Below are 24,638 nucleotides of genomic sequence, written 5' to 3' on the forward strand. Positions count from 1 at the left end.
TTTCTGCAGCAAACAGTTTCTTCTTCTGTAGCAATAGGTGGGTTGCAGGAGGTTTTTACCTCTTGTCATGTAAGGCAGAATATACATTTTATCACCTTTCAAGTTTGCTCCAAGCTGAAGGTATTAAGCATGCACAAGACAGACATTTTCTGTGTGAATTGAATAGAGACTGTTATAGTTTAAAAAAAAAAAAAAAAAAAAGTCAAGTTAAGTGTAGGAAGGTTTTTATGTAGTCAAGACTAAATTCTGTGGGTTAATTTGATAGTAATTACTATATAACTTTGTACTGTGAAGTTGCCGTGGTTGAAAGAGCTTTGATATCTAATCCTTAGCAAAAGGTTCTTCCTAGTGTAGGTATTTGGGATCTGAATGGAGTGAGGGTGAAAACAGTATCTGCAATTTCATAGTTTATACTGTGTCAACTTTAATTTTTATCTTATACACCTCTACCCCGATATAATCCTGTCTTCAGGAGCAAAAAAAATCTTACCGTGTTATAGGTGAAACCACGTTATATAGAACTTGCTTTGATCCGCCGGAGTGCGCAGCCCCTCCCCCCGGAGCGCTGCTTTACTGCGTTATATCCAAATTCATGTTATATCGGGCCGCGTTATATCAGGGTAGAGGTGTAGTTACAAAATGGAAAACAGTAGTGAGTAACTTCTTCTGAAGCACTTTTTCCTACAGTACATATAAGATTCAGAGGCTATGTAGTCCTTAAGATGAATTTAATAAAATCTTTTTACAGAAGTTTAGAGAACTACAAAATTTACAAAGCTGAAGTATACACAGTTCTAGAAAACAAACATTAAGTTTGAAAATCATGTGTAAGTTGCATTCTATATAATATTTCAGGTCAGTAGAGATATTGGGTCTTTGCAGCAGTGTCTTGCAAGCAAGGTCCATAGGACTGAAAGAGGCCAAAGGAGAGAGTGTTTTATAGCTACTTAGAAAGTTAGCAATGCTCTTCTCAAAATTAGGCCTTTGAGTCTGTTTTTCTGTCTTTACACATAATCTGTATTAAAATCGTAAGCATCATCCTGATCAGTTGTCTCATCCAAGTTGAATGATAAAGTACGGGACTGTTCACCTTCAGAAGAGAGAATGTGTTAGACTGAAAATACAAGATTGACCCTGTTACAGAGAATGATGCATTTATTACTTAAGTCACTGGCTTTAAATACATACCTGCTGGTTGTTTTTCCAAGCTTCCATCCTCCACGCTCAGTTTTGCAGGGTTTGTTTTGCTGCTTGTCTGAACATCGCTTTCCTAAAACAAAGTTACAGGTATTATTGCTGTTGGTTTTTTCAGTCAGCAGTAGGAATAAACTTCCCTTTATAGGGAGACTACTATAACAGATATAAGGAGTACCAGTTCTGGGGGAATGGTATATAGTTTCAGTGTCTGAGCAGCAGGTGTACAGATTCCAATTCACATTACCATTTCAAAGAATTTTATTAAATGTTTAGCTGTATGCTCTATATAAAAATATTTAAAGCATGTGCTGCTTTAACCATTTCCAGCTCCATTACTGCAAAGGCACTGATAAGCTTTAAAAGAAAAAATCCTCAAACTAGTAAGACCTGTGCTACAGTGTACTGCTCAATCCTACTGGGCTTCACCTTCAACCTCCCAGCTTCTTCTTTAAAAATAAATAAATAAATACAATAAAATTTAGATGTAAATTCTTCATGGTAGGCAAGTAGCATATGCAGAATTATTAGACATTACAGTTTGGCAAGGATCACTTCAGTCACGCTGTGAGAATTACCACTAAAAACTGAGTAAGGGGAAGAGGTAAGCTTCTTTCCCAATGAAATGATTAAATAGGATTTTTTCCATCTGTTACATGGTCAGACATTCACAGGTGGATATTTTAGCATACGGGAGGTGACTGCTTCCCTACTGGGGTTACTACATTGGAACAGCAGAGCTGGGAAATCAAATCTACTTGCTCCAGAATTTCAGAAATCTGGAATTCCTACAACTAGTAAACCAGTTATAGCTTGCAGCTTATTAAAGAGTTGCTTAGTCACTCTACTTTATAAACACCAACCCATATCAGTTCTTACTGTGTTTGCTCAACTATTGTTTGTCAAGTGCAATATGGTCAGATTTCATATATTTTGAGCACATAAGAAAAAGACAGGTTTTGTTAATCAGTATGGGAAGGTTTAACACACCAAAGCTGCTATAGATTGCACTACTTCATGGCCAAGCTTCAAATTTAAAACCAGATAAGCTGCCATAAACCAGTATTTCAGGAAGACGCAGGGATGATAACACACCAAACTCATTCTCCCAGTGTAAGCAGAACTGAGTTGTTAACAAATAGTTTGGAGACTTTACCAGAGAAGGTTAAAAGAAAATGTTTTGATTTCCTCAAGTGACAAGTGGAGCTAGAAGTTAGTTGAAGATGAAGAATTTTATATTCATTTTGAGTAGCTTTTGTTCAATCAGTGCTTTAAAAAGTGACTATAAAAATAAACTTTATGAAGTTCCAAGTTTGTTGCTCAATGATTCTGTAGCAAGTTTACTCAGTTAAGCACTACTGCCACAAACTTATGCTAGGATCTGAAAGACAAGGTGGATTCTATCTGGCTCCTGCATCATCACCATGATGTGCTTCTGAGAATTCTACAGCCGACAATTAATTTGGTGGATGGATGAGCCAGAATAAAATCCAGCTCACTCTTCCAGAGCTGTTAGCTCTGCAGATTTAAGGAGAAAACTGGTTTAAAAAAAGCCCTTAAAAATTTACATTAAAATGAAGACAGGACGCAGATGCAAGGCACAAGTCTGAGTAAGATAGTGCCATTCTTAGGCAGTCACTTTCTTGACCATAACAATGAAGTTCTCTACCTCCCCTTCTCCCCTTTTTGTAGTCAGGCTAACAAACCCTCTGGGGGGAGAGATTAGGTGATTTCCCCTGCCACCTCTACAGTGGATACCCTCTCCATTTACAAGCCATGTTACGGATTAGTTTTTATCAGCTATGTCTTGCCTCTTCAACAGCTTCCTCTTCCTCATCACTATCCTGGTCATCTTCAGTTAAATCCTCCCCTTCTTCACTTGTTTCCATGTTCTCCAGTCCTGATGTTTCCTCAGTTAGTTCATTCTCTTCTATTGTCCCATTGGTCAAGCCAGACGACTGGAAAACGATACTGCTTGCCAGATTGGGATATTTTACAGCTGTGAAAGATATTGGACACCTCTGTTAATAAAGTTAACAGATGGACCTAGATGTAATGAACAGATATATATGGGTATCCATTTCCCAAAGGGTGAATCAACTTCCCATCCCCCGCAGGAAAGAAAATAAAACTTAAGTGTGGCAGTGAGGATCCAAGTTCTGAACTGACGTTAGCATACAACCATGGTCACCAAATCAGTTAACAATACAGCAGTCTGACAAACTACCAGAAACTGCCCATACAAATAGATTCTTAGTTAAAATACTGTACATAGCTTCTTCCTTATGCCGTTTCCTCCCCTTCTCAAGATGGGAGAAATTCAAGCAGACAGATTAAGAGATTTATCCAGTGACCTCGAGTGAATCAGCAGTGTAGTTGGGAAAAAATTGGATTCCATGTCTTGTACTCTAGCCACTAGGTCAGCCTTACTCAAAATATTTAGTAACTGTAACATGCTGATTAAAACTGGCAGCAGCATTGACTCTAGAATTTTACAGTGAAGGGGATGCATCCCAATCTTAATCTGAAGCATCAAGTTGTTATATACATGTATTGTTAGACATGGACAGACTTGAAGAGGAGGTGCAAACCACACAGCTATTTCAGTTTTACAGGAACATGAATTCTGGAAGCAGCACTGGAAGCTGCCCCAAAGAGGGGACTGCCTGCCCATAAGGCTGATATGGGGGGCCCCAGAATGAAGTTTCAGGGAATGCAGAGGACTCACAAGGTGGTTGTCTTTCAGGTCAGAGCCAGGCAAAGATAGCCATATATCACCACCCCCTTAAAAAAAAAAAATCCATAAAGAAACAGTGAGGAGGAAGTCTCCAAGGAAGTAACTTTTCCCATGGTACCACAGAGAAGGCAGCTATGTAGTCAAGACTTTGGATTTCAGCATATGATTTACTCTGGTTAAAATATTACTTGGCAAAATAAGGAATTTGAGAGGAAGAGCTATATAAAGAACAGGAGGATTCAAGCACTCAAAAAAAGGTTCATGCAGATTAGTGGAAACCAAGGACTGGCCAAGTAAGTAATAACTGTGTAATACAGGTTACAGCTTCATCATGTGTCTCTAAAACAGGGCTCTTATTTGAGAGCTGTGTGCTAAAACCATACCCGCCATAACTGTGGTAGTGCATTACAAAGATGAGTCTCACCTTTAATAGTGTTCATATTATCCTTTGCCAGCTCCTCTAAGTTAAAACCCTGCTGCATTTCCGCTACCACCTCCTTGGTGAGGTGTGGTGACAGACTCCGTGATGAAGGAAGCAATGAATGGTAACTAACTTTGGCACTGGACAAAGAAAATATTGGAATTAAAATGGATTTGACAACCCACTAACTAAAACCAGCAACATGCTTAAAGGCACCCGTGATTTAAAAAAAAAAAAAATTATATTATATATATACACACATATATATATACACACATATATATATACACAACCCAAGAATTGATGTCTCTTCTCACAAATCTCAACATAAGACTTATGTAACTACTTACATGCGAACTTCAACAGAAAAATTCTGACTATATAATCTATCTTACATATTTTATATCAATATTAAGTTCTTGGCATTCTCTAGAGGGGGAAAGAGGAATTACTCCTTTTTTCCTGATGTGTCAGTGCACACCACATCAGCCCACTAGCTATAAAATCTCAATTCTTTTATTTAGCTGAACTCTAAGGAATATGGGAACCGCTATAAATCTAAACAGACCAAATGGTCCATCCATGCTGTTGGGACAGTGCCAAATTGGTGTGGCCATACTGAATGAATAGCGTGAGCATAATGTGACATGACAAACATGGCTGAATGGCTGCAGCGGATCCTGGGAGCAGGTTCCCTTTAAGCAGAAGCAAATCTGATAAAGGACTGGCAAAGTCTGCATGTACGAACAATATTGAACCTATTGGTTGACAAATCTGGGCCTATGCAAAAATAAATATCATGTGTAAAGTTCCAGCATGGAGCACAGATCGACCTGGTTATAGGGACCTTACAGCAAGGACATCACGCAGAGAGCCAGAGTGAATGACTGATTGAGTAAACATGGGGTGATTTTCCTTCGGTACCACCACCCTCAGCCCCTTCTATAACACTAATTAGGTAAAAATTAGTAACCACACGCCCACTGGCCATGCTTAAGACATGTGACTCTTTTGAGGGAAAAAAGAGTATAAGAATCAAGCAAAGTCAATTACTATTGGTTGGAATTCCTTAATTGATGCTTGAAGAAGCAACGCTGCTAGACAAGAGTAGCCAAAACTCTGCACAGTGGGCTCGAGTAGGACTGTGAACCAGAGGGATCTCAAGGCAACCAAGGCCTTGCCTCGAGGGAATCTGAGGCAGACCAAAGGGCTGAGAAGAACAGACCAGGAGGGAAGACGCAGTCTATAAAATTGGTAACCACCTTCTCTGTTTGCCAAGCAGGAACTGCGTGAAGCTAGCGCAGGGTCTGTTTGTGTATGTTTGTGAAAGACTCGTTAAGAGGAATGTATAGCTCTTAATGTCTAACACAGGAGTTAATACAACTCTTTACCGCGTGTGTAATTCCTTCTCAATAAACTGCTGTGTATTGCAGATAATTACTGTGGACCTTTTTCACTGGCATGACAGTAATCTGGTCCACCGGGAGTCAGTAAAGATCCATTTCAGGGGTAGTAGCACCCCCTGTTGTCATCACATGCCTATGGAAGAGGACTATATGGACTCAATGGTTCAAAAGGAAGGACAAAACTCCCATGGCAAAACTGGGCTGAAGCTGTGCTGTGGCAGAGTTCAGCAAACTTGCTGTAGATCTGTGTACACAGGGACATTTACTCCATTTTCTTAAGCAAGTTCCAACGATTAATTAAATTGTAGCTCATTTTCCTTCCCATTCTGTAGCTCTGCTGTCAAGCAAGTTCAACCAATGACCCCTTTGGTGTAGTATGCTGAAGCAGGATGAAGAGAGCAAATTAACTAAAACCTCTCCTGTCATTTGTTAGTACCCAGAACTTCTGGTGACACTGTTGTAAAATGATTGGGTTTAGTTGGAAAGAGGTTCATATACTGAAACAAAATCAAAACATCCTTACCCCGTCCAGTCGTAAAGTAGTAATTTAGCTGCACTCTCTGTGTCAGGGACACCTCCCTTTTTCAGCATTCCCCTTTTTTGTGCAAGTAAAGTTAAAAACTCCACAGAGTTTCTGAAGTCTGGGATGTTGTAGTACAGCATCATCTGAAACAAAAAAACATGAACAAGGGTTCATTAAGAATCTGGTCCATTTAGTTCTCTCATGATTTTAGGAATGAAAGTACAAATCCAATTGTTTTAAGACTAGTTCCTATTGAGGAGGCACGCACAGAAAGAAGGAGATATGGTTGGGGAAATCCTTTATTTCTTTTACTTTTGGCACCACACATTACAGAGCAGAAGTAGCTATTCCATCAGCAGATACAGCTGCCACAGAAAGGGGTATACTATCAGTGTTCTTATTCCAATTGATCCATGTATAGTTTTCTCACCTCTCCCGTGAAACAGCAATGGCGGTCCACAGAGACCTAACTCTGTAGACCTCAGTGGGAATTAGATCAGTATTGGCTTTAAAGCGTTGAACATTCAGAATGAGATCAGAGTTGGATCTGACGTCTTCACTGTAACAGTAAGACACTGAGTGTATCCTCATTTCTCACTCTGCTAATAAAACAATGTGACTAAGATAATTATATTCCATCAAATTAATTATAAAAATATACTGTCAGAAGAGTCACTGGGAAAGAGGCAACTGGCTGGGAAGATCTGGTGCATTTTGCCTGTCTGCCAACATTAAGAGTTAGATTTTGTGTGATTATTTATATATATATAGCACCAGTAAGTTGGTTCTGTGTGTCAATGAAACTTCCCATCTGAGGGACCTCATGCATTCAACTTTCAGCAGATCACATGCTATCCCTTTACAAAAGCTAACCTTGCAGGCCAGAAAAGCAAGATCACCTTTTGTTGGAGCAATAAAGGTATGCAGGACCTAGATGCATTGGGATGAGATAAGAAAGATAGCGGAGCCACGCAATAACTTACCTGCTGTTTACTGCAGTGCTTCAGAATAGCATTTACTGCATCTAATAATTTTCCTGATTCTTCAATATCTGTGGTGGTCCTCAAAGCCAGAGCAAGAGCAGAGTTGGAAAGGGCTGCAATGATGCTTGGGCTGTCTATCATCTTGATTTGTTTGTCAATATGGACTGTCTGCATGCACCTTTGAGAGAGGAAATGCATCCTGTCAGTAAGTCAACATAAATCAACCACCACGGAGCATTTGCTAAAGGATGAGAACTAGCAAAACATGAAGCTCAGTGTTGGATTGAATATAAACTCCTCATGCAAAGTCAGTTCCAATGCATCATCATGTGCTTCATGTACAGTGAAAATCTAAAGCAAAGTAGCTTTGTGATTAGAGGAAGAAGCAAGGTGTTAAAACCCCAAGGTTCTATTCATGGCTGTGCAAGTGATTCATTGAGAGGGACTTGGGTGGGGCACCTATTTAATCTGCACAGTGTCTAACCTTTCCCAATAAAACTTCTGCCCCTCTATGGGTCAGTATTGCTGGCCACATGTCACCCCAACTGTTATAATGTGGCCCATGGGTGCCTTCATCTTTAATAAGAAGGTATGGTCGCAGGAGCCTACAAGTCACAGGTCTGACTGCTCAGACAGAAACAAAGCATCACATAGTGGTAGCCTCTGCAGTCTTACACATCATCCGAAGGCTGCAATCTGCTCTTTATGCAAATCAGAGCTTATCCTTGGACTCATAAGTTGCAAGAGCAGCCATTGGACAAACCCCTGTCTTAAATCAGATTTAAGAGCATTGGCTGTGTCTAGAGACAAGGCACTGATCTCAAAATTAATACAAAAATTGACAGTATTCTAGAATTGAAAATCAAAGATGTTAGACTTTCATCCTGAGTGTGATGGGGTGTACAAACTCCACACTGGGCAACAAAGGGTTAAGGAGTTGCTCTGGGCTCAGTCAGCCACACCTGCATGAGATGCACAGGCTGGAGGAGTTAAAAGGGAGCAGAACAGCTCACTTGTGAGCAGACCAGGGAAGAGAGCAGAGCTGCAACCCTCAACTCCTGAGGATAGGGCTGAAGGAAGACAGTATCTGTCCTGACAGCCACTGCCTGAAGGACCATCTCTGAGTGGAGGGCCTGATCCTGATACACCCTGAGAGGGAGGCGTTCCTTCCTCTGTTACTAACTCAGTTTATTTGTGTTAATTCTTGTTTTTTGTTTCTGGACCCCCCCGCCCCCCCACACAAACACAAACGAAAAAGGGGAGAGACTTGAGAGTGACGTAGCCAGAGGGCCATGTCACAGGAAGAGGCACAGGCCACTCAAGTGGCGGAGCAGCCAGAGGCAGCAGACCCTAAGGGATTGAGTTGCTATACCACACCCAGCCACGAGGAGGAACCAAGAAGTGAGTTGACCTTTTCACACAGAGATCCTACTGCACTTTAAAAACTACATATGGGGCATACTTTGTCCACCACTGAAATGCAGCAGCTGTTTAGGGAGCGGTGCTCAGTTACTATGACTGATCAGAACAGGCAGTGGAGAATGCTGTATCCAATTGAAACAGCTAGGAAATGTACATAATCAGAAATAACTATAAACCAATTAATAACTATAAATTAAACTTACTTGGTAATGCCTCTGACTGGCCCCACATTACAGACACGCACCTCCTTCAGACTATTGATTATACTGCTCTTCCCCACATTAGGGAAGCCTGAAGAAAAACACAAACAAATGGTAAAAATACCCTAATTAGTTAAACAAGAAACCCTAGTAAATTAGATCAGAACTACTGGCTTTAATACACAGAGTGAGATCAGAGTTGGATCTGAAGTCTTCACTGTAACAGTCAGACAAAAGTATATATCCTCATTTCTCACGCTGGTAGTAAAAAGGACAAGAAAAGTGACATCAATTAAATTAAAAATCACAGCAAGGACCCATCAAGTGTAAAAAGAGGCAGTGCTAGTTGAGAAGAAAGAGCTACATGACTGGTTAACATTCAATCTGGTAAATTAACTAGTGTCAGATTTTTTTGTGCTTCCCATAGCCAGACTGGTCACATATTCAATCATCAGTTGGTCACTAAAGTTAGACACACATATGAAAGCTACCTCTGATGGGCAGGAAGTGCAAGAGGCATCACTGGGTGCAACTATACCAAGTCCCATGTCAAACCTAAGAATGTTCAATGAAAGGCCACAAAGTATTTCAAAGCCTGAGATGTGAGAAAGCACCTACTGATTGTGTTATATCACCCAGCTTGTGTAATACTGCAGTTTCTTTGTAAGGAAAAAAATACACCTTACCTATCACCCCAACTTGAATGGCTTTGTCTTGAGTCTTGCAGTGCTCTCGAAGAAGCTTCAAAAGACACTCACTTCCAAAACACATGCTGCCTCTTGACAAGTCAATGTGAGCTCTCTTCTTTGTGAGCTTCTTCTCCTGCTATAAAATTCAAAAATAAAAACATAGGATGGGCCCATTTTAACTGTATGTGTTTGGGACGTTAAATATGAATCCAAATGTACATTTTACTCCAATATACCCACTCATGCCCTCTATTGGATGGCCTTTACAGCATCTTTCTTCCAACTAGAAGGAAGGGACTTGATGAGATACCAATTAAAGTGTATCTGAACTGACTGGCAGTAAGGAGGGCAGTCCTTCAAAATGTTACAGGAGACCATGCATCTAGCAATGTGAACTGACTAATGGGACTTGTGCTTCCATTCCTGGCTGTGCTGAAGTATCACTGTATGACCTTGGGAAAGTCACTTAAAGCCAGAATGGGGAGGAGCCCTTACTCACTTTGCTGAGCATTCAAATAATCCCACTGATTTCAATGGGACTACCTGCATGAACAATTGTTTATTAATCTAAGGGCTCCACAATCTCTGTGCCTGAGTTTCTGCACTTTCAACATGCAAATGATGCTTATCTATTTCACTGTGGCGCAGTGAAGATTAGCATGCGTTTGCAAAGCACTTTAAGTCTCTCTGGTGAAAAAAAGTGTTACACGAATATTATTAGGGTCTTAAATTAATGCATGCAAGAATAAAAAGATATGTATTATCATACTCCAATGGGAGATGGGCAGTGGGGAGGCGACTTCTCTATTACCTCAACTCTTCGTGAAATAATTCCAAATACCACTCTGAGTAATGTACAGGCTTGGGGTGGAAATAAGTGTTCACTCGGAGGCTTAAACCAGTTTAATTAAAATTGGTTTAAAAACAGATCAAATTTAAACCAGTGCAACGGTCTCCTGCAGACAAGACCTTAGATTTCAGGACTTCCTCATTCATTCAATGCTGATTCCATTTGTCTCTCTTTCAGTACAAATTCTTAGCATGTTGCCTTGCCTCAATGCAATTTTCCAGTCATAATTAGTAGTGTGCAGTACTGAAGCAAGAATTCACCAACAACTGTGAAGTTTCCCCAGCCCAAGCAGAAAAGTTCTAAAACTGCTCATCACTGTCCCACCATGCCAAAAGTATCAGTTGCAGGAGCACAGACAGTCAGCCATAAACCCCCCCCCCCCCAGATCAGTAAAACTTTGTGTTTTAACTGGGAGAAATCAGAGTTGGATCTTGCAATCTTCATCTTCCTGTCAAGAGTCCTTGCTTTTCATCATGTTTCAACCCAGCGACACACACATGATTCAGTCTTAACACAAGAGTTCTTACCACACTTCTGTCCTTCAGCTGCATTGAGGATTTAAAAGCGACTGTCGGAAACTCGTTCTTCAAATAATGTAACCATTTCTCCAAGTTCTCCCTTGGTACCAGATCTGGAAAGGAATACAGACCTTTCACTCTAATTAACTTCAAGTGTCACTGTATGGAATTTATTTAGCCTGGGATCTAAAGAATTGCTTTCTGTTTTCAGCCATTAAATTCAGTCTTTAATATATATATAGTTTTAGGAGCTTTTGTTCCACACAGTAGCTGGTATAGTATGTGAGATTACCCAGTCACCTCTGAGAAGGCTATTCTGTCCTTAACATTGAATCTTTTTGCTCTTAAGTGAACATGTGCACCATTAAAAAAAAAAAAAAAAAAAAGAAGTTCAATAGTCAGTTTCACCTGTTTTTGTGGATCTTGTCACACAGCAAGAGGTGAGAAAACATATAAAAATAGCAAAGTAATTCCTTGAACAAGGCAGTGAGCTCAGAGTTGGATCTTAGTCATCAGTGATATCTCAGACTGCATTGGTATCTTCCTCATAGCTCATATACTAACACAGAACCCTATGAGTGACTAAACATCTGTACAAAACAGACTGTTTCACTTACCGATTTTGTTTAACACCAATAGTAGCTTTTTGTTTCCTCCAGACTGAGTAATGATTTGTTCCACCTGGGAGCACCGACAGCCCAGGGGATCTCTGGCATCTAAGACCTGCAGGACTATATCTGAAGCCTCAATCACCTGAAGTGGAATAGAGAACACATTCACACATTCCCATCCACAGAATTAGAAACAGCATTACTGGGAACATCTCTGAAATCATCAGTACTGTTCTCTCATTACAATGAAATTTTCATTTTAAAGAATGACCTGTAAGTGAGCTTTCCATTATATAAAAAGTCAATTTACATTTTGCAGTTTATTTTAAGAAGACACAGGAAAACAAATTTAGTTACTGTTTGACTCCTTAACTCTTAGCATTGTACAAGGAAGACACACTCACCACCACACAGAGTATACAGTGCAAGAAGTCTGGGTGTCAAGGTTAAGACAGTTTGTCATCTTTAAATCCAACAAATCTTCAGTTAAAAGTGAGCAATGATGCCTGTTCTAACAAGGTTTCAATAATTAAAGGGACACAATTAGCTTGAAATTGAGTTAATTCCAGAGTTATTTAAAAGTAGTTTCAATTTGTCTGAGGCCTTGTCTACACTACAAAGTTTTGTTGGCAAAAGCTGTCTTTTGCCAACAAAACGGGAGGTGTACACACTACAAAGCTACTTTTGCGACAAAATAAAACCACTTCAACAAGTTAAAGCGACAAAGCGTCAGTATAGACAGTGTTTGTTTTGTCCCCAGAACTGGCTTCCACCAGTATCCCACAATGCCTGCCCTGACCACTCTGCTGACTGTTTTGATCTCTGCTGCCCTGCACTGACATGCACCCCTCCCCTTTCAAAGCTCTGGGAAGTATCTGAGAGCTGAGCTGCATGCTGCTCCCTTTGCGGAACAAAGAGCAAATAATTAGCGTGGAATGCTCCAGTTCTGCCCTGCATTAGGAACACTGGAGCAGGCGGTAGGGGTGGAGGGGAGGATGACAATGATGCTGTGCTGCTTTGACATTCCTCAGCACCGCAGCTCACAAAGCTGTTCAGGATGCCGCTCCTGGCAGCTGAGGAGGCTATGGGAGAACCCAGAGGGAACCACAGAACCATAGGCACGCTTCGGGAGAGACTGCTATGCTAAGCAGAGCGGGCTGCTTCGGGAGAGACTGCTATGCTGAGCAGAGCCAGGGCTGACGTGTGTGGGGGTGTCCCCCTCCCCCTACCTCAGGATAGGTCTCTATCAGCCTGCTGTCTCCACTACCCCAGACACACCTCTCTCCTCTCCCTTTCCCCGCATACTTCAGTTGAAAAAGCAGCTGACAGTCTATTAGGATGCCCCTGGAAAGATGGGATTGAGAAACCTATGTGATGTGACCCTGTACCTGCCCCATGAGGCATTGCAAACCCTTGAGCTGAACAGTGGTATAGCTACCCACAGCGCACTGCTCACTGTGTCCATGCAAGAGCTGTTAGTGTGGATGCACTCTGCCGACAAAAGGAGCTAGTGTGGACATGCAACAGTGGTTTTAATTAAAGGGGCATAACTTTTGCTGACAAAACTTTGTAATGTAGACAAGGCCTGAGTCCTCTACCAATTTTGTCATTTTACAATTGCATTTTCCCATTTTTAAAGTGTTTCTCTACTGTATGAAAGACCCACACACACAGGAAAAAACTAAAATAGGCTATACACAAGGTGTTGTACAAAGAAAACAAGAGACTTTTTCAATGATATCTGTATTACTTGTAATGCAGCAAGGCAGGAGTTTTCAGAGTGATTTTTCTTTCCCTCTACAGTAAAGTGAAGCCCCTTCCTTTTTTTCTTTCAGCAGGCAGATGTTAGTTAATTGGGAATGAGAGTTTAATGATAAAGAACCTGATCCTGAAGTACTTTGGTAAAATGCTCCTTGACTTCAGCCCAAGAGGCATAGTGCTCAAAAGTGCTGAATGCCCTCAATGGGAGTTGAAAGTGCTCAGCACCTCTACAAGACTGGGACCCTAAAAGTGTACTGTTCTCTAACAAAGTCCATAATATATAAACCTCTTAACTGAATAACTGAAAAGAAAAGTATCAAATTATTTTTTTTTTGGATGCTAATGAAAATACAGAAAGTAATAATTAAAGGTTCCTACCTTTTTAAGTTCTCTACAAAATGATTTCTTTGAATTTTTATCCAGCAGTGTGTTAGATTTTGCTTTTAGTTTAATGGTTGATTCCTGAATGAAAAAAGGATGGGAGGAGATAAGAGAATCTGAAGCCACAAATTAAAATACGGTCTTTACACAGTAGAAGATAATAGCAACTAGAACTGCAATATTTCTAATAGCATGAAAAAGCAACAATCGGGGAATACATGTTACTTATGAGAAATGATACTTTGAGGATTACATTCATCATTCCTATAAACTTCAATGGAATCAGACCTAATAGAGCTGTGATATTTGCAATATGCAGACCAATATTCCTGAAAGCTGTAACTGAAGTTAGCAGTAAACCTGACACCCCATATATACTTTGATTAAAAGGGATGCATAACAACTTCCATGTCCTCACTAGTTCTATCACTACACCAAGTCTTTTCTGTTGGTCCAACTTGAAGGCAATGGGAATTCTGCCATAGACTTCAAAGGCTGCTGGATTAGGCCTTATGAGAGGATGGAAAGTTTGTCTCTTGTGCTACAAGTGAACTAGCCTCTTTGAAAAAAGAAGAATTATACTACACATACATACCTTTTCCTCTGGATGTTTATTTGCTTTGGTAGCATTCTTTTTAGCCTGTAGCTTTCTTTTCTTTTCAAGGTCTTTCTGCCTAGCAAGTTTCTGCTTTTGTTTTAGTTCTTCAAGCTAATTGCAACAAAACAAGAGAGAGAACAACATTTCATAAGCTAAAGAGTATTCTTCCTCCCCACTTACGATCAGGATTGCTTGTAAAGTGCTTTGAAGATGAAAAGCAATGCTCTAAAAGTACTACATATTACCAATTAGGATTATTCTTTGAATATTTTGCACAGTTTTTAGTGCTAGTGGAAGGTGCCAGGTTGAGAGCCCTAGAAACCTAAGACCTCTATCCACATAAGGAGTGAAATTCTGGTTGCAGTGAATTCAATGGCAAAATATCAGTGGGACCAGGATTTCACTCAAGAGTATGATTTAGGTCTTAATCTTGACCTAGAGTGGTCGCATTGAAGAAAAAGGGATGTTCAATCTCCCTGGTCCTTTCAATCTTGGTGTATCTGTCTCCAATACTTGTCTAGAACTATTAAGAAATCAAGGGCAGGAGCTTAAGGAACTGGTTGGCTGGTGTGAGCTTATTTCTTCTCCTGCTTTTACCTGATGGAAATGGTGATACATTACTACTGCCAATTAAACTTTTGGAGGCACTCAGATACTTTGGTGCCAAGACAGACAGAAATAAACATTTTATTAAAGTTAATGTTAAAAAATTATATAATACACCGGTAAGAAAAGAGTGTCTGTACATCTGGGTATAGTGCTTAGATTATCCACAAATACGTTTGTTTTAAAAGTCATAAGATACATATAGGACATAATCAGCAATAACCCAAATTTATGAGAATAAATTTAACAATACAGTTTAGATATTAGCATCGAAGTATTCAGTATCAGAGGGGTAGCCGTGTTAGTCTGAGGGGTCAGGTACATCACTCATGAAAAGTTATACAGCAAGTTGGTTGTGGAAAGCAAATATATCAAAGAGTGAAGATTGTCCCTCAGTAATTGAGAATTTAGGATAGGTTGTCCATTTACAAAATACAATCCATCAGGGAAGTATTTCAATTATTTTCCCAATTGCGCTTCTCATCGGCACTCCAGACACCTTCAAAATGATGTCAGAGATGGTCCCTCTGTGGCAGGGTAGTCACATTAGCAGACAGTGTTAATGTTGCCCACAAATATTTAGGTGCCTATATAGAGGATTTCATCATACAAGTGTCAAACTGGCAAGACTTAAAAAAAAAAAAAAAAAAAAAAAAGACAGCTGTGTAGGGTACCTGGAGATCTTACTCTTCACAGGAAGCACTAATGATGCTAGAAATTACTTACTCTACACTTTTGTATTTTTGCATCTATACACAGTTCTAGTATCAAATACTAAAAAATCCACATAATTTAGTATATTGTTATCTAATATATTAAGTTGAAAATAAGAATCTAGTATTTTCAGAGCCAATGGCTATTGAGACTATAGTGCATGACACATATCAAGTTTTCCTGAAGTGGGGATATGCACATAACCCCTTCATTCTATTACAAACTGTATTTTACCCTTTGCTTCCTTTGCTCTGCTTCACGAAGAACCTCTTCCTTAAAAGGTGCAGCATTGGGAATTCCTGGATCTTTCTTGGGCTTTTTGTGCCCACGTTTCTTGGCTTCTTTCCTGAGTTTTCTGCTGTGCTCCCGAACCTATGGGCAAGAAAGAACAAAATTTGGTATTGGAGTCACAAATTCAGTTTGATAAAGAGACCGTGTCACGTCTCCTTCCTTCATATTTATGCCTATAAAGATTTTCTGTGTTTGGAGTGAAGGGCTTTCAATTACAGACTGAATCAGCAGGTAACTGTGCTTAAATAAGCAGACCCTGAATACTGCAAAAGTTAAAGATTAAAAAACTTAAAGTTATTATGTCATCTATACCATCTCTCTGACAATGTAGATTTGTTCCCTACATTTAAAAGCAACTTCCCATTGCAGCTGAACCCTATGTCCACTCACAATAAGTTCTCTATTGCCTAGTTTTTGTATTGCTTCAAAGCAGTTGGTTGGTTTTCTGTTTAAAAGTATTTGGCATTTAAAAAGAAAACGATTTTTACTAGGGCTTTCAAGAGATTAAAAAAATTAATCGCACTGTTAAACGATAATAGAATACCATTTATTTAAATATTTTTGGATGTTTTCTACATTTTCAAATATATTGATTTCAATTACAACACAGAATACCAAGTGTACAGGGCTCACTCTATATTTATTTTTTATTACAAATATTTGCACTGTAAAAACAATAGAAATAGTATTTTTCAGTTCACCTAGTACAAGTACTGTAGTGCAATCTCTATCATGAAAAGCTGAAATTACAAATGTAGAATTATGTACAAAAAAAAACCTGCATTCAAAAACAAAACCATGTAAAACTTTAGAACCTACAAGTTCACTTTGTCCTACTTCTTGTTCAGCCAAACGCTCAGATAAACAAGTTTGTTTACATTTGCAGAAGATAATGCTGCCCTCTTCTTGTTTACGTCACCTGAAAGTGAGAACAGGTGTTCAAATGGCACTGTTCAGCATCGCAAGATATTTACATGCCAGATGTGTTAAAGATTCATACGTCCCTTCATGCTTCGACCACCATTCCAGAGGACATGCATCCATGCTGATGATGGGTTCTCCTCGATAATAATCCAAAGTAGTGCGGACTGAGGTATGTTCATTCTCATCATCTGAGGAAGATACCACCAGCAGAAGGCTTTTGGTGGTTCGGGTTCTGTAGTTTCCGCATTGGAGCGTGGCTCTTTAAGACTTCTGAAAGCATTCTCCACACCTCATCCCTCTCAGATTTTGGAAGGCACTTCAGATTCTTAAACCTTGGGTCGAGTGCTGTAGCTCTCTTTAGAAATCTCACATTGGTACTTTCTTTCTGTTTTGTGAAATCTGCAGTAAAAGTGTTCTTAAAATGAACAACATGTGCTGGGTCATCATCTGAGACTACTATAACATGAAATATATGGCAGAATGCAGGTAAAACAGAGCAGGAGACATACAATTCTCCCCCCAAGGAGTTCAGTGACAAATTTAATTAACCCATTATTTTTTTAACAAGCATCATCAGCATGGAAGCATGTCTTCTGGAATAGTGGCCAAAGCATGAAGGGGCATATGAATGTTTAGCATATCTGGAATGTAAATACTTTGCAATGCCGGCTACAAAAGTCCCATTCGAATGCCTGTTCTCACTTTCAGGTGACATTGCAAATAAGAAGCAAGCAGCATTATCTCCCATAAATGTAAACAAACTTGTTTCTCTTAGCATGGCTGAACAAGAAGTAGGACTGAGTGGACTTGTAGGCTCTAAAGTTTTACACTGCTTTGTTTTTGAGTTCAGTTATGTAACAAACAAACTGAATCTACATTTGCAAGTTGCACTTTCACGATAAAGAGATCACACTACAGTACTTTATTAGGTGAACTGAAAAATATTTCTTTTATCATTTTTACAGTGCAAATATTTGTAATAAATAATCTAAAGTGAGAACTATATACTTTGTATTCTGTGTTGTAATTTAAATCAATATATTAAATGTAGAAAAACATTCAAAAATATTAAATACATTTCACTTGTATTCTACTGTTTAACAGTGCGATTAAAACTATGATACTTTTTTTTTAGTTAACCGTGTGACTTAACTGTGATTAATTGACAGCCCTAATTTTTACATGCGTGAACCTTCTTTATACTGTGGTATTAGCAATACAATGCACATTGCACTCGGGCAACATTCATTTTCTATTTTTATGCCTGTTCATTCAAACAGAAGAAACACCAACAACTTTGAAATAATACAAAATAAAAGCATGTCTGATATCAAAGTAATGAGGATGCTCTGGGCAAGCTAATGCTACCCTAATTTGCATACAAGGTGCTTAGATGCCATAGTGCATTAGAAATATCTTAGATAAACTGATGAGCAAAATGATAAACAAGTTATGTATGGAATGGGTGGTTCACAGCTGGGCCTCAACTTGGCTGGACTTTATACTGCAATATAAATGTTAAACAGAAATAATACCACACTCCAAAAACATTTTGGTCATTAGCACACCTACATTTAGTTATGCTTTAAACAGAAATGGGTTCTACTTTACATCCAAACCCCACCCAAATTTGGATCCAGAGCTGAACTTTACAGTTTGAGCCAGTTGCTAGTTTTTAAACACCACAAAAACCATGCATTTACATAATCTATAATTAGGGCTGAAATATATCCAAGTGTCCCTTTAATATGAATGCTTAATAGCAAAATTTGGCATTGAGACCTACCTTTTTCTGGATTTTATATCGTTTATGGCAGGTCATGCGCTTACTAGCCTTCTTCAACTCTGAAAACATCAATATGGGTTATAATCAGGCAGACTGGATACACTTTCCAAATACAACTCTTATGAGCAACACCCATGTGGAAGCCACAGATGCAGAGTTTAGCAAATAATTTTTTTGGTTCAGGGACAGAACTGAAAAATCAGAAGAAAAATCGATTTAAACCAAAACCATTTTTTCCCCAAAAATTTGTTGAATTGAAAACACACACAAAAATTAAATTGACCAAAAAATACTTCAGTTGACTCAAAAAGAATTTTTGTCTCAGCTTTTTGTTTTAATTTAGTCACTTTTGGGTGTTTTTCACTCCATTTGTGTTTTATTTTTTAAATTGGCCAAATTTGAATTTAAAATGCTGTTTTGAAACAAAACGCTTCAAACTTTTAGAAACCAAAAGGTAGAAACAAAAAGTTTTGACTTTTTTATTAAAAACAAAAATCGTCAGTTTTTCCTGGGCCCAAACTATTTGTTGAAATAGGGCAGAATTTGTCTCCCGGCACTAAGGGGGAAAAAATCTTTTGACCTTTCCCCCAAAATTATAAGTTGGAAAAAAACTCGCTCAGCTCAACCCAGATCCCCATCTCGGCCCCGATCCTGCAAAGGCTATAGGCATGTGTGAACACGTGAAGTTAAGCAGAGCCCAGCGCGGGCCCAAGTCTCTGCAGTATTAGCAAGGCCTCAGCAGCAAATTCCAGGGCTGGAGCCCCAGGCTCAGAGGGGAACAGAGAAGAGGGACAAACCGGGGTGATCCCACCTGCCCAGGGCAGGCCCGCTGTCCCTCCCCCCAGGCCCGCAGGGGGCTCTCCTTGCCCCCAGCAGCTCAGAGAAAGCCCCCCAACCCCACGGACAGCGAAGGGGGGAGGGGAGCTGTGCTAGCGCCTCACAGGCTCGATCGCGACAGGGAAGCACTCGCTGCCCCCTCCCCGCTCGTGGGGCCCAGCGGCACTATCCATCGCTGGCCACCCCGGTCCGGTCCCGCCCGCCCTCGCTCGAACTCACTGGGCCTCCTCATGGCGGCGGCTGCTCCGGGCGCCGCTCTCCCCACGTGGAGGCCGCTGAGGCGACTAGGGGAAGGCCGGTCCCGCGAGGAGGCACTACCGTAAAGCAGGCCGGTCCCGCGGCTTAAGCGGTGTCGCGCTGGCGGGCTCGCTTGGCGGCCGGGCGGGCTTTGCGGCAGCGGCAGACTCGGCAGTGAGGAGCGGCCGGAATAGCAGCAGCGGTGGCGGCGGTGCGGGCGGCGGGGGGCGAGCGCGGCCGCGGCTGTCGGAGACGGAGCGGGGCCGGCTGGGTAAGCGCTGGCTGCCGGCCCGGCGGCTCGGAGCGGGCAGCCGGGCTGCGGGAGCCAAGAGGCCGCCGCTTCTCTTTGTGTGGCCGCTGCGCTCCTAGTGGGGAGACAGCGCCCCCAGTGTGGGGGTGCCCTGCCCGGGGCCCGCCCCAGACCCGTGCCCCGGACCCTTCCGGCAGCGTGGGAGCTGATCCCCTGTTCTCATCCCTGCTACCCCTACCCCTCCGAGGCACCAGCTCCCCTTCGCTTCACCTCCGGGGCACTGATCCGCCCTCGGTGAGGCTGGTGGTGTTAGCCCTTTTACATCTGGGGGAAACTGAGGCACGGAATGGGGAAGCGGCTTGTCAAAGCAATCAACTCATTGAGTCCTGTTGGAGCTGGGAACAGATACAAGGAGTCCTGACTTCCGGGCCCTAACTCTGACCTTGGACACATTACTCATATTTTATTCATAGCACCTAGGTTCTCCAGTCGAGGAGCCTGGCGTTTTGTACTGAAAGTATCATAGAAATGTAAGGGTGGAAAGGCCCTCAAAAGGTCATCAAGTCCAGTCCCCCATGCTTGTCCAGCCTGTTCTTAAAAACCTCCAGTAATGGTGATTCCACAACCTCCCTTGGTAACCTTTTCCAGTGCTTGACTAACTTTATCACTAGAAAGGTTTTCCTAATATCTAACGTAAATCTCCCTCGCTGCAAACTAAGCTGATTACTTCTTGTCCTGCCCTCAGTGGACATGGAGAACAATTGATCACAGTTCTTTTTATAACAACCTTTTACATATTTGAAGACTGTGATCATGACTCCCCCTCCCCACCCATCTCTTCTCTTGACTAAATAGGCCCAATTCTTTCAGCCTTTCCTAAGAAAGGGACAAAAGACTGTTTCTGTCCCAGAGAATTTGCAGCTAAGAGGGTGGAGCACACCTCAGGGTAGGTAGGAATGATAGACAAATCCATGTGCATGACATTTTTACAAATCAAAATATAGAAAGTGAATGATGTAATATATACGCTCTTCCTCAGTTTTTCCACCTGTAAAGTACTGGGTGCCTAGTTAATGATTGTACAATACTTGAAGATGTGTATGTATCTATACACAAATATTTTATTATATTTACAGGGCCATAAATAGACCCAGTCCTCCCTTTCTTACCAAAAGAGTCTCACAAAATTTGCTAGAAAATGTATTTTTTATACCATTAGTAATATTTAAACCAGAAGCAGACCTGTATTACACACAGTAGTTGATCAAATAAGCAGTCACATTATCTGTCCCTTGTCTATTACCCCTTCAAAGATTAATGAAAAAATAAACGTGTATTTAACTTCACTAACTTTATCCTTTTACAGTTCATTATTCCCTCCATCCACTTTTCCTCATATGTTTCAGGCCAGTTTCAGGATTTATTTTTCAGTAATCATATAGATGAAATATATCATAAATCTTTCAGTCATTTTGTGACATTTGCCAATTATCTGAGAAATATTTCTACAGACATGTGGAGGATACCCACAGTGCAAACAATTAGTTTTTCTTGACACCTGTGTATCTTTCCTGGTTGGTTATTTTTAAAGGGATGCAGAAAGGTAAATGCTTGTTAAAATCCAATTGGCTTGCTTTAAGTAAATTGCCTCCAATATGTGTAAAAGCTCGACTCTTTCAAGGAGATTAGACATTAAACTATGTTGATGGGTCCTTAATAGATTACAAGAGAAAAATGTTTATTGACATATCTTCAGGAGATGTGGCAATGAGTAACCTGTCATGTTTTAGGAGTCACAAGAGAGGTCTCTCAGTGAGTAGCTGTAGAGGAAGGTATTATAAGAAATCTGACTTTTTAAGAGTGGCTGTAAAGGTTATGAAAAATATTCAAGATTTAAAGCAATTTCTCATGTGAGTGCTGCAGAAACACTGTTCTCAGGTCCTGTGGGAATTGTCTGAATAGCTCTTAAGGCCTTCTCTACTTCACACAAGAAGTGAAAGTGTAGGTAGGTAGGGAGATTGTTGGTACCCCAGAAGGCACCATGAGACATCAGTTCCTTTAAGAAGAGAGCAATATTTTCTACACTTTTCTACACTTTCTCAACTAAATATAAGGTATTGTTTTGTGATCAATAACTTGATTATCTTACTGAATTTGGGTATATGATGGAGTCCAAACCTTGATATAGGTTTTACATATACCTAAGTTTTACAGGGAGATAAAGCTCTGAAGTCCTTAAATGAAGTACCTATTAAAACTTAATATGCTTTTAAACTTCCTCTGTAAGAGCATGTGCAGTGTAAAAATACAATAGGAAAGTTTTGTCATTTGGTTAACACAGGGATCAGCAACCTTTGGCACGTGGCTCGCCAGGGTAAGCACTGTGGCAGGCCGGGCCGGTTTGTTTACCTGCCTGCGTCCGCAGGTTCGGCTGATCGTGGCTCCCACCGGCCGTGGTTTGCCGCTCCAGGGCTTCCCGCCACCTCCATTGGCCTGGAGCGAACTGCAGCCAGTGGGAGCCACGATCGGCCGAACCTGCGGTTAACAAGTTGTCTTCCATGTCTTTTGGTTCTGGTTCCAAAAGTAAAATAGTGCATACCAGATAGGTAAGACTAATTTTATTTTCTGTTTTTTTTTTTTTATACAGTTCTGTATATGTGGATGGGATTTGTTAGAAAATCAGTCTTAAAAGAGAAACTGGCATTGATAAGGTATAACTATTCTGTTAACAAAATTCAGCTTTATATTTTATATCCTGGTTGATATACAAGCTTAGTTTTGATAGAAGTGTTTTTCAACAAGCAAACTGATGTATTTGTTGCACAATCTTATATTGGTAAGCTTTATCATGTAATAGGGTATGTGGCTGAAGTTTTATGAACAGGGGCTAACTGTTTAGTAAGGAAGGCTACTGTTCAGTAAAGAGAGCCATAAAACTCCTCTGAAGATGTTGATGATGTGGGCCATTGCTAAAGAATCTTATTACTTTTTTGAGAATGTAAAACTTTTTTTTATTTATACATTCACTGTGCTGCTTCTCCACTCCCATCAGTTTACAGTGTTGCAGCTCTCTCTTCTTTTACATTCAGACTGGCAGTAAAATCTGTGATGTGTCAGCAGGGCCTTTAGGAAAAAGCAAACAGTTTGTTTAAAAAATCTAGAAAAATGTCTTATTTTCTGTGCAGAAAAAATACTCTGTGTGGAAGTTTGTTTTTTGTTAAGAACAAATCCAAAAAATACTAATCTATGTGTTCCTCTCCTCCCCTACCTTTCCTCTCTCCTCACTATTTTTCTTGAATTCTGTCTATCCACTCTCTCCTTTTTACCCTTCCCCTCTATTTTTCTCTCCTTTTTCAGTTTAGACTGTACTAACACCATTGCTGAATTGACACTTGTAGAGTCTTACCTTCTCCCAATATCTTAACTTGGCCAACAGACACTATGAGGAGATTGGCTTTTCGAGGTGCTGGTTGTACTCTGGTAAATCTAGTACATTATTGATCATATATGCATCATTCTCCCCTACCTTGACTTTTTTTTTATATCCTGGCCATAATGAATCCCCCCTCATATTCATTCAACTTATTTAAGTGTTTGCTGGTAATTAATTCTGTTCCTAGAATATGAAAAAGATACCCTAATGTAGTTATGCCAGGCTGCTGCACCATTTAAAAACAACACGTACAAGAAAAAATGCCTTGATTCTATTAGAAAATGGGAGGAGATCTGGGGAGTCTCTAGTCTGTACCCATTCAGTCTTTAGTCTTTGAGACTCCCAACAATAGTGCCAGTAGAGAGAAGTCTTTGTGACACTGATACCTTGCCACTAGAAATTGAGCTAGGTCTGCCAGCTTCTTTCATAAACCACTCAGTAGTTTTTGGATGGTTATTAATTTCAGTCACTATTTACTTTAGTAAATTCAAACCCGTGGCTGAGAGGAGACAGACACTCTTACATTGCCAGTTACTTGAGCTATCCAGTCTACACTGATTTTAGCATTGGAGAGAGAATGGGAGGGCTTGAGAACATAACAAAATGTAACCGGGTTACAGCCCAAACCCCTTTTGGTGTGATCCCAGGACTAGATATTAAGCAGTAGGTGTGATTTTTACTTGTCAGTGCAGACTCTTAATTACATCAAGAGTTGTTTGTTTTTTGCCTTTGGATGTGGGATGGAGTACTTGTCAATCAGAATCACCATGTTATCTCTTGTTTGAACTGGTTCATCTGCTATGACAAAAGTTCTTATTTTATTATCATGTATGGAATGACAAGTCACAAGCATTGATGGGTGATTTAAGAAAGCATACTGGTAAGTTTCAGAGTAACAGCCGTGTTAGTCTGTATCCGCAAAAAGAAGAACAGGAGTACTTGTGGCACCTTAGAGACTAACAAATTTATTAGAGCATAAGCTTTCGTGGACTACAGCCCACTTCTTCGGATGCATATAGAATGGAACATATAATGAGGAGATATATATACACACATACAGAGAGCATAAACAGGTGGGAGTTGTCTTACCAACTCTGAGAGGCCAATTAATTAAGAGGAAAAAAAAAAAAAAAAAAAAAAAACTTTTGAAGTGATAATCAAGCTAGCCGAGTACAGACAGTGTGATAAGAAGTGTGAGAGTACTTACAAGGGGAGATAGTCCACGAAAGCTTATGCTCTAATAAATTTGTTAGTCTCTAAGGTGCC

The 24,638-nt window shown here is 40.3% G+C and overlaps 2 protein-coding genes and 5 non-coding genes across 18 annotated transcripts in view; 1 reads left to right on the forward strand and 6 right to left on the reverse strand.

The window, feature by feature from the left end:
- Positions 1–711: 711 nt before the first annotated feature.
- GNL3 (G protein nucleolar 3) lies at positions 712–19,774 on the reverse strand. Its single transcript, XM_054033403.1, has 15 exons — positions 19,672–19,774; positions 18,616–18,674; positions 15,849–15,986; positions 14,292–14,405; positions 13,694–13,777; positions 11,561–11,696; positions 10,953–11,056; positions 9,573–9,711; positions 8,890–8,977; positions 7,265–7,442; positions 6,282–6,424; positions 4,356–4,492; positions 3,006–3,193; positions 1,189–1,270; positions 712–1,090 (listed from the first exon to the last, which is right to left on the reverse strand). Exons 1-15 carry the CDS (start codon positions 19,682–19,684, stop codon positions 1,005–1,007), a joined length of 1,689 nt encoding a protein of 562 aa, XP_053889378.1. The 5' UTR covers positions 19,685–19,774; the 3' UTR covers positions 712–1,004.
- On the reverse strand, positions 6,804–6,877 carry LOC128841382 (small nucleolar RNA SNORD19). The gene has a single exon (XR_008445823.1). It is a non-coding gene; the product is annotated as a small nucleolar RNA SNORD19 (small nucleolar RNA).
- LOC128841383 (small nucleolar RNA SNORD69) lies at positions 7,527–7,605 on the reverse strand. The gene has a single exon (XR_008445824.1). It is a non-coding gene; the product is annotated as a small nucleolar RNA SNORD69 (small nucleolar RNA).
- On the reverse strand, positions 9,067–9,141 carry LOC128841381 (small nucleolar RNA SNORD19). Its single transcript, XR_008445822.1, has one exon. It is a non-coding gene; the product is annotated as a small nucleolar RNA SNORD19 (small nucleolar RNA).
- On the reverse strand, positions 10,832–10,913 carry LOC128841388 (small nucleolar RNA SNORD19B). Its single transcript, XR_008445829.1, has one exon. It is a non-coding gene; the product is annotated as a small nucleolar RNA SNORD19B (small nucleolar RNA).
- On the reverse strand, positions 11,426–11,497 carry LOC128841380 (small nucleolar RNA SNORD19). Its single transcript, XR_008445821.1, has one exon. It is a non-coding gene; the product is annotated as a small nucleolar RNA SNORD19 (small nucleolar RNA).
- Positions 19,775–19,877: 103 nt separating the features above from the next.
- The window catches only part of PBRM1 (polybromo 1), a 79,445-nt gene continuing 74,684 nt past the window's right edge, over positions 19,878–24,638 (forward strand). For 9 of the 12 annotated variants that reach the window (XM_054033391.1, XM_054033395.1, XM_054033397.1 and 6 more), the window contains exons 1-2: positions 19,894–19,960; positions 22,587–22,650. The gene's annotated coding sequence lies outside the window, so the exon portion shown is untranslated. Of the gene's footprint in view, positions 19,961–22,586; positions 22,651–24,638 lie in introns of all 12 variants that reach the window. The other 3 variants (XM_054033390.1, XM_054033393.1, XM_054033402.1) reach the window with 3 other exon arrangements.

This window comes from Malaclemys terrapin, chromosome 7 (assembly GCF_027887155.1).
Source record: "Malaclemys terrapin pileata isolate rMalTer1 chromosome 7, rMalTer1.hap1, whole genome shotgun sequence".
NCBI lineage: Eukaryota > Metazoa > Chordata > Testudines > Emydidae > Malaclemys > Malaclemys terrapin.